Source organism: Cynara cardunculus (assembly GCF_001531365.2).
Source record: "Cynara cardunculus var. scolymus isolate 2C chromosome LG 13, CcrdV1, whole genome shotgun sequence".
Taxonomy (NCBI): domain Eukaryota; kingdom Viridiplantae; phylum Streptophyta; class Magnoliopsida; order Asterales; family Asteraceae; genus Cynara; species Cynara cardunculus.
In genome coordinates this window covers 19,739,853-19,750,290 of record NC_037540.1, presented here as the reverse complement: position 1 = coordinate 19,750,290, position 10,438 = coordinate 19,739,853, and the positions used below count along the sequence as shown (strand labels likewise).

The following is a 10,438-nucleotide window of genomic DNA, read 5'->3' as shown; positions in this document are numbered from 1 at the left end:
TTTAGACCATTAGATCATTAGCTTATAAAGTTGATCAATGAACATAAATTGGTCTTACGGGTCTCCAAACACCCTTGGTCTCACGTGAACCCAACTATATATATATATATATATATATATATATATATATATATGTATAAGGTTCGGACCCGTGTATTACACGGGTTAATGACAAAAATTAAGCGAAACTGATATGTATTTTATAAACAATTAATAATCAGAGGTAATTTATAAACTTAAACAAAGGTACAAGTGCGATTAATTTTTTGATATAAAGATGCTCTTACTCGAGAATTAAATGTTACATATACAAAGGACGGCTTGTCTTTCGATGATCAGAAAAACTTCTAAATGAAGACGAACAATGTAGATTTAGTATGCAGCGCTGCGTAGTACATGTTGATAATTTTTATACCTCTGTATGAGACAAGCAAAGGGAATCATAGGTTATGGGTAGTACATGCAGAGAGAGAACTCTTACTCAAGACAAGTACAGAGCCTCTATGAAGCTCTGTATGAAGGACAGAGGCAGGCTTGAAGGACACAAGCGTAAAAACGTTTCTAAAGATGAAGAAGAAAACTATTTACAGGTACAAGAGTGAAGGTCATCTTCAGAGTAAGAGACAGATCATCGACGCATTACGTGAGGAGACATAGCTCTTTTTCAAGACTTAAATGCAGAACCTCTGTGCAGCTCTGCATGAAACACGTAGTCTGGTTCAGATTGACCGCAAAACACGTGTAGAACCTCTGTTAAGCTCTGTATGAAGGACGGAATCAGGCTTAACAAACACAAGGTCTAAGAAATCCTCTAGAGTTCACGACGGACAATATCCAGCATTGCAAGACTTCTAAATCAAGACGACCAATCTGGTTATAAGTGTGAAGCTCTTTTCAAGAGTTAATTGGTAAAATTAGCCAACGCTACAAGTTTGTATAAATTTTTTGTGCACAGAGGCTCTGCATTGTAGATGCAAAGCTACTGTGTAGCTCTGCATGAAGCACACAATCATATATAGAAGTCCTGCGTGGTTTCTACAGTACCTCTCTAAAGCTCTGTATGAATTATGAAAGTTTGATTAGAGACTCTGCGTAGTATATACAGTCCCTCTCTAAAGCTCTGTATGAAGGACGGAGTCCGGGTGAGAGAATTTACGTAGCACAAGTAGATCCTCTATGGCCGGATAATTATAATGCAGAATATAAATGAAAAATAAGCCTCTTAAGAATTAATAATAATATGAGTTAATAAGATGAAGTTGTAAAACAATATTTATAACACAATATAAACTGAACAAATATAAGTTAAATATGTAAACCATTAATAAAATAAGAACAATGTATCATATATTACTAAACACTTCTTTGTATACAACATTCGTTGTTTTACTGTCAATAATGCCATCATAATCCATAATTAGTACTTTCAAACCTTGCTTGCTTTTGACTATGGATAAAGCAACATATAACTGACTATGCGTGAAGACCGGTTGTCTTAAAAATAAACCAACTTTTGATAATGATTGTCCTTGGCTCTTATTAATGGTCATGGCAAAACATACAACAATCGGAAACTGTCTCCTTTGAAATTTGAATGGTATCCTTTTGTCTATAGGTGTTAAGGACATTCTTGGAATGAATGTACGACTTCCAAAATTGCTTTCAGCTATGACCTGTGCTTCTATTACTCGATTTCCCAATGTTAACACCCGCAGTCTAGTACCATTACATAATCCAGATTTTTGATCAATATTCCTTAGTAACATGATAGGAACACCAACTTTTAGTAAAATCTTATGGTTTGGTATTCCTGATAATTTAAGACCATCTAAAATATCAGGAGAGTACAAAGTTTTATCAAACTCATCATGAAGGTGCTCTGATTCACATAACGTATCTGAACTTAAGTACTCCTTTTCTTCTCCTGGAAACAATGACAACAAACAATCATTTATTTCTTGAACTACTTCATTTTTTGGGGCAAGTATTGCTCGTTCTTGAAAATAAACTGAGTTGTTGATGTTTTCAAGAATTGAAGGATAGACAAATTCGATTAATGCAGATATAGGATCGATGCAATCGAAAATGAGAAGATCATGAGGTATCTCAATAACTGTTTCACCATCATTATCACCTCCAACTTTTCCTTCTCCTAAGTCCAAAATCCATTTTGCAAAATCCCTTGTTTGTTCAATTTCTGAACTCTCACTGTTTGCAGTTAGCCTCTTGTTCCTAGTTAACCTGAGGACTTTGCATTTTTTTCCAAATGTAAGATGAACTTAATGATGCATTTACGATGTCTTGTCTACCTGCATTAGGAATGACCGGCATAATCTGTCTGAAATCTCCTCCAAAAACAATTACCTTACCCCCAAAAAGCATATGTGAGTCACCACTACGCTGAGCATTGAAAATATCATTCATACTTCTATCTAATGCTTCAAATGCATGTTTATGAACCATTGGTGCCTCATCCCATATTATCAAAGTAGTTTTCTTTATTAAGCTCGCAACATCATTGTCTGGCTTCATGTGGCAAAGAGAATCTTCATTGAGAATGAGCGGGATGTGAAACCGGGAGTGTGCTGTTGTGCCACTTGTAAGAAGTAAAGATGCAATACCACTGGAAGTAACATTTAAAACAATTTCTCCTTTAGATCTTATTGATGCAGCCAAGGTCTTCCATAGGAATGTTTTACCTGTTCCGCCATGCCCATAAACAAAAAATACACCACTTTTTTTCTTTTCAACCGCAGTCATGATTTCATTATACACACCTCTTTGCTCATTTTTTAGAGCAGTTACAAGTGTCTGAAACTCATCTCATAAATTATGATGATTATAGTCCAGTTCTTCTGCAATCAAACAGTTGTTTGAGGATTCAAGCGAGTCATTATCAGGATAAGGCAGTGTAGTGAAGTCTTTCAACGTGGAATTGTTACGAAGCAAAATCTTTTCAATTTCGAACAAAGTTAGATTCTTCACTTGTTCTTCATTAAGAGATAAATCTGTTAGAAGATAATATAAATGTACACAATTAATACATGAAATTAAAAGTAGATACAATTTAATAACAACCATAGTTTTTGATAATAGTTGTATAACTCTATGCTTAAGATATAGAATTAGCATACCTGGCGAGTGTAAAGCAATTCATTGATTGTACAGAATCCCATCTGCTAAGTATTGCCATGTTTTTTCCCAAACAAATTCAGGTCTAGATAAACTATTTGAAATCAGCATGGTTGCAAATAAGAAGTGGAGATAAAAAACCAGATGCAGTTAAATTTGTCTCTTCAATGGCTTCAATATATTCCTTGTCATCGTCTAAAAGCCCAAGAGCATAACATGCATCTCTAAAAGTCAGAAATGTTTTTCCATTAACTGTACGAATGTCTTCAAATGGTTTAGGACCTTTGACTTTATTCAGAAGAATTCGTAAGTAATACCCTTCTCCTACAGTAGAAGAAACTGAATGAATCCGTCCAATTGAGAACCCTTTTTTCCTTCGATCCCAATGTCGTTCATCCAATTTCCACACAAACTTTGTAGGAAATTCAACTTAAGTGAGTTCTCGTGCTCCTTGATAAATTTGATTACAATGCATCCAAGCTAAGAACATTGAGGACGCCACAGATGGTCTGTTTAGCACATTATCAATATTATCTTCAGCATCAAACACCACTTGTTGTTGTCCCGGAAGATGAAAAAGAAGTCTTAAAACAGAAGGAGTCCTGTAATGAACATCATATCCAAAAATACGCCATGAAGCTTCACTTGCAGAAAGGTATCTACAATCATAATACTGTTTTATCTCATCAACAGCATTAACAGTGACCGCATCATCACGGTTTTCTACAATTGCAACAGTAGCTCTATCTGGACCCTTGTTGATGCATTTGAATAGATACTTGATTGAAGATGCCTGATTTCACCACTCAACACTAATGTAGGCTTGATATCTTTTCAACATATGTTTATTATATGGAACGACATTTCTGTTGTCTAGTTTAACACCTGATTTTTCAATAAAACGTCCATCAACTCGTCTGCGGTATACAGGATAACCATTAACATCAATTGAAGTGTGTTCAGAAAACTTCTTTGGGTATTTTTTGAACACTTTCTATCAATCATGCATGGACAATTAATGTTTCCTTCACCACATGGTCCRTGCATCATGAACTCTTTTACAAGTAAGTACAAGTCTGATCACTATTTTTGTCTGGGATTTCAGCTGAGATGATAGGATAAATCTGTTCAACAGTAGGTAGCTTGAAATCTTGGTGCATAAACAGACATATATGACTATGAGGCAAGCCACGCTTTTGAAATTCAATTGTATAAACAACTACAAAAAAGTTACAATTTAAATTAATAAAGATAAGACTAAAAGTATGAARAAATATGTTGATACTGTTATCATAAATTGAACATACCTGCTTGAATTTTGCCAAAAAAACTCATTCTCTTTCAATTCTCTAATAAGTGCATCAAGCTTTATCTTAAATAAACGACAAAGAATGTCAGGTCTGTCTTCTGGATTTAGGCATGTGTCCTTAACAAATCTTCTAACTTCTGTCCATTTTGGATTGCAAGTCATGGTTAGAAACAAGTCAGGATATCCATACCATTTACAAAGGGACATTGCATCCAAATAATTTTGCATCATGTACCGAGCACCACCGGTGAAAGAAGAAGGTAGTATAACACGTTGTCCAATGTTTGAAACATCCCACTCTCCTTATTCTTGTACATTGCATAGATTATCATATGTCTTGCACCTTAGGACTTTCTGTTGCTTACGTATATAATGCAACCTCTCACTTTCGATCATTGTGTACCCATCAACAATAAATTGCTGTAGAAGCCTCCTTGCATTGAGAAGTAATGAAAACATATTTCTTCTATCTTGAAGTTTGAAGGCGAAGAACTCCCTCATTGTTACAATTGTTCTTTTACTTTTGCTTGAAGATGTTACCTCTCTATGAGGAATGTCAACTCTATAACCATCTTCTCCGTATGGAAATAACAATGGATATTGAAGTGGAAGGTAAAAAAGGATGTAATTCACTTATTTGTTCTAAATAACCTGTCTAATGTTGTACAATGATATCTCTTTTTTCAATTGTACCACCATCATCTCCAACAATTAAAGCTGCAACCTTTGAAGCAGTTGGAAGGTTATATGTTCTTCCATCCTTTTATCTTTTTCCAATCAGCCGTAACTTTAGCTTGACATCCGGGTAGCATTCAAAACAATCTCTTGCAATTCTATAAGACTTCACCAACACATTTTTTGCATCTAGTATGTTCTTTAAGTATTGAATAATCTTAATATCAAGGGAATCAGAATTTGATGCAGAGGCTTCTTGTTTCTCACTAAGTAAATCATAACAAACATAAAATCAGAGTGACCATTAATATAACCATACTGTGTAATTCAAGTAAATTTATTAAGAGACATTACAATAAGGATGAATGTATACCTAAATGAATTGTGTCTATTTGAAACTTCATTTTTGGTATCATATATGTACAATTGAGAGAATTTCGGTTTTGTTCCATCTGGTGGTAGAAGACTACCCATCCTATGGTAGTTTTGACCATTAAGCCTGTATATGTATGGTGCATTTCCACTATTAATGGAAGAATCAATTTTTCTACCCATTGATGTAAATGAGAACATTGAATTATAACGATGAATGTTCTTCATAAAGTATTTGCTTTTTGAGTCCGCACAACGAAACAGATTTACGTAAGAAGTAGCCATCTCTTTCTCTTTTGGAAGCTGAACTTTCCATAAAGACAACAAAGAGAGTAACTTGTTTCATCCCGCATTTTTTCCCACAAAGAGCTTCATCTTTCCATAGTTTTGCATCACAACATTCACAAATAACACTTTCATCACCGTGATCCAAGTACTCTGTTTAATAAATTCGAATCTAATAACTAACTATAAGTATTAAACATTTGATTAATCAATAATTACCTTCAGATATTCCTGCAATTATGTTTATAGCTGTTGCTGGATGGTCCGGTTCTTCATCTGATGTAATATAAATGATTTGTATATCAGCTACATTTACATTCCTTCTTTGTAGTCTATGATGCCTTGCTGATAACCGAACCATAGAAGAAGCTTGGTCTATTGTCGATAAAGGCATGGATGAATTGGCGGTAGAACGTAAGCAATAGTGTTTGTTTAGATGAACACTTGCTGTTTAAAATATACAAATTTAAGTAATGTAAGACATTTGTTAGTATTGAAAATGTGTTTGAAGCATTACTTTAAAAATGAGGTGTACAAGAGATTACGCATACCATTAGGACTATCAGATAATGGATTTGTGATAGTCACATATGAAGAAGAATGTGCCAAGTTTGTATGTTGAAACTGTGGACATGTGTTTGGATCCATATTCTCATTATGGTAGGGAATATTATTCCTCTGAGATGAAGATTCTAATTGCCTATCATAATTTGAGATATTATCTGTAAAAAGTTACAGGAAAGGATGATTGTCAAAAAGTGCCTTCAACAGAATTCCTGAACAGGTAATATTTGTCTCATTCAAAATAGAATTCAAAATGCTTTTGAATCAAATACCTTCAACATTTGATGATGTAGATTTCAATGACTGTCTACTACTATTCAAAACAGTCTTTCTAAATTTTCTCCTTTCTCTAGCATCCATCGAATTTCTTTTTAAAAATATTTGCAAGAAAATTAATTTTCCAACAAGAAACCAGTACATGAAGTTAGTACATAATAAAACATTAGAATGAACAATCGTGAGAAAATGGACTCAGTTAGTCAGTTGTGTTAAAGAATGCTTTTTTTTACTGTAGTAGGAAATGGAAGTTGTCTGTGATAACAATAATTTTATAAGAAGCAAATGATTACCCAGATGAGGCGGTTATGGAAACCGTAAATTAAAGGTCTAAATACAACGTAAATTAAGAAATTGCTTGTCAGTTTTTTTTGCACGTTCGTTTTTCAGAGTTATGTACCAGATTGTCGAGTCAGAGCTAATGAGAAGGCCTAAAAACGTTTAAGTGTTGTATGCAGAGAGTCACTCCACACACACAGCTTCACTTACGATTCAAATGGGTCTACTTAAGTGGCATTTCTCCCTTTACACGTTTATTCTCCTTTTTTCGTGGCTTAATTGATGTTTTAAACGAAAAAAACAACTATGATATGTTCAATGTCTAACTAAGTCTGGATCCATTGTATTCAGACGTATAAGTCTGGACATACAAGTTTGGACAAGTGTGTCTTTGTCAACGTGCATAATTGTTTGCCAGCCTTACAAGGTAGCATGCCTTAGAAATCTGAGAATAAATCTGAACTCCTTCTCTCCAATGGGAATTCAGAATTCTCTTTCCATAATTGATGTTTCGGATAGAGGAAACAACTATGATATATCTATGTATCACTAAATCTGGAGTCATTATTTCCAGACTTTTGCATCATGTACATGAAAGTCTGGACTTATGTCCCCTTAGGTAGATTCAGAATTGTATGCCAGCCTTAGAAGGTTCCTCGCAAAATCATCTGAGAATAAATCTGAACTCCTTTTCCACAATTACAATTAAGATTTCTCTTCAACATTTATGACGCTTACACGAATAAATCCCATTACACTTAAGCTCTGTATATGGGTCAACCCTTTTTGTGACCTATATATATTTTGTAAAAAAAATCATTTACAACTGTTTGAAAAACAAAATAAATAATCAGTCAAACGACTAAATGTTAATAAAAAATATGCATTAATACGATACTAACAAAATAATACAATAGTACTCAATTAAACAGCTCCAACAACTAATTAAAATAAGTTCCAGCCATTTTAGAAAAACCATAAATCTAAAGTACTATCTAAAATTTCTTCGAAGTAGTTATCTATTTTTAGAGTTGAGGGAGATCCACATCCAGTCTCATGAATGAAGTCATGAGCTATAGGGGTTATACCAAAATCATCAAATTGTTTCGGGTTTATAGACCTGAAATCATGATGCATGTTAAAAGATGTAACTTCATCACCAAGTTGTATTGAATCAAATGATTGGTAATCCAAAGGTGGTGCATCCGCAAGTGGAAGCTTGAGCGACTTTCGGTTGGGATGATGGTCGGACATTGATGTAACATTCGTCGGCGGTGGGTTTTCCAAAACCGTTGGCATAACGAAATTTGTAATAGCACCAGCACCACGGAGTTTAATGGCAGCATTATCATATACCATGGCAGCCTCCTCCGACGTATCATATGTTCCCAACCACAACCGCTGGCGTGTAGCCGGATCCATAATCTCCGCTACCCATCTACCCCAACGTCTTTTCCGTACTCCTCGGAACTTCCTAACATTACCCTCTGGACTTTTCTTCTTCTTCATAGCTTTTTGTTTCGAATCTACAACAAATGGGCTATTTCTGGTTGTCGTCATATTCCCATTGAGAGGCATCATTGTAGCTTTGCCTAACGGTTGTATGTTAATTTCATTAACATACTTCTTCACACGCCACCGTCCAAAAATGTAGTCATCTTCATCTCCTGAAAAATCAGTTGCATAGGGATCGGTCATTGATATCTTTATAAGTTTTGAGAATGGTAACTCTTCTTGGTCAGAAAACTTCTCTGAAATTGCCGGAACCTCCATTGTTATACGCCTTTTGTGCTCCGTTTGTTTAATCGGAGGTAACACGAAGCAATCCTCCATGAATATCTGCTTTGCAATGAAAAAGGAGCAGAGAAGTTTAAGAGTCGAAAATGGGTGAGAAGTGAGGAGTAGGGAATATTTTATTTTAGCAATTACCGGATTTGAAAAGAGTATAAATTTATTTAAAACTTTGGGAGGTCATTTCAACCGTCAATTTCAAAAATATCTGTATATATTTAATACTATATGTCCTTTACGGTTTCCAATAAATTCACACTGTGCCTATTTGCAGATTAAAATTAGATGAAACAATATTAGGGCTTAAAGAAAGAAGAAGATGAATGAGTGCTCTCTTCAGAGAAGAAAATAAGTAGTGGTTTGTGAGGGATATTGTCTGGTTTGATGCAATCACTCTGTTTTTTATGATTATGAAAAGAAGGGTGATTGCATCGGACCAGGCTTCATTCCTTTCAAATCCTTTTGTAAAAACCAGATAGCTACGAAGGTATTATTGAAAGAGTTACTATGTGTAGACAATGTTTAATGTGTATATGTCATTCATATTTTCACTGTCTGCAAATTTTCTTTTTCGTATACTTTTCAGTAGCTTTGATTTCACAGGATTTTAGAAAGCGAAGGAAAGGGCTATATAATTTGTTAATATGACTTTAAATATATTCATCTTATTTTGGAACAGATTTTACATATGACTTTGTCTTTATGCATAAAAATTTAAAAGAGTTATATACATGTTCAAAACCTCGCATCATTCAATTCTTCATAGGCTTTTGCGTAGAAACAGTGTTTTGGTGAATCTTGTTTCAACTTGCAATTAGTGATTGTATTATATACACATTCAAATAACATTCTTTACTTATAAGGAAAACCTAAATGTAATATAAATGATATATTTAAATTAAGTTATAACATTATCACCTAAAATAACTTATGTCTTCACCATGTTATGCAAAGGATGCAGTTTAATGTTCAATTATGGAATTCGGACTTCTAACTATTAAGTGTAGAAGACCAGAAGTAATAGGCTATTGGAAAAGCATGTTGCATATTTCAAATTTCTATATTAACATATTTATAAATCCGGCAAACTATGAAAACCAATGTCATAACAGAGTTCTAAGTTGGAGAAAAGGTATTGAAGTTTTATTTTAAGGCTGACAAATTACTACACAATATAACTCTGGAAAATTTAAAGCCGTGGGTTTTTGTTGAAAGAAACATTTCAACAATCTGCCAAGGCTGATGAATGATAAACAATTCATGGAAGGTGAATTTCCTACAGTTCTCTAATAACTATGTGAAATAAAATTGAGAGAACATTTACAATGAAAAAAATTAGGGGGTGTTTGGTTCACATAATGGAATTTGATGGAATTGGAATCCATAAAAGGAATTTGACTTTGAAGGAATTGGAATGGAATTTGATGGAATTTGACCATGCATTTGGTTGGTAGGAATTGGAATGAAATCTCTCAATAGAATTGGAACAATCGTCTTTGTTTGGACCATCCCACATATCGCCCCACCCACACCCTACCAACCACCATGTCACTAATGTCGTCATCACATCTATCACCCTGCCCCAACCCCTACCCAACCCCGCCCCCACCACTCCTGCCCCTGCTCCACAATAGGTGGGGTTGTTGGGGGTAGGCGAGTGAGGTGAGGCATTGGGGATGGGCCAGTGGGTGGCAGGTGAAGACTATAGTGGTAGGATGGTGGTTAGTGGTGGGTTGGAGTAGGGTGGGGGTGGGG

At 34.8% G+C, this 10,438-nt stretch overlaps 2 protein-coding genes across 2 annotated transcripts; both read right to left on the bottom strand.

The window, feature by feature from the left end:
• Nucleotides 1-1,343: 1,343 nt before the first annotated feature.
• On the bottom strand, nucleotides 1,344-2,760 carry LOC112524867. Its single transcript, XM_025134812.1, has 2 exons — nucleotides 2,310-2,760; nucleotides 1,344-2,248 (listed from the first exon to the last, which is right to left on the bottom strand). The coding sequence occupies exons 1-2, from the start codon at nucleotides 2,758-2,760 to the stop codon at nucleotides 1,344-1,346; spliced, it is 1,356 nt and encodes a 451-aa protein (XP_024990580.1).
• A 5,098-nt stretch (nucleotides 2,761-7,858) lies between these two features.
• On the bottom strand, nucleotides 7,859-8,725 carry LOC112524866 (ethylene-responsive transcription factor CRF3-like). The gene has a single exon (XM_025134811.1). It carries the CDS (start codon nucleotides 8,723-8,725, stop codon nucleotides 7,859-7,861), a length of 867 nt encoding a protein of 288 aa, XP_024990579.1.
• Between the last annotated feature and the right edge of the window lie 1,713 nt (nucleotides 8,726-10,438).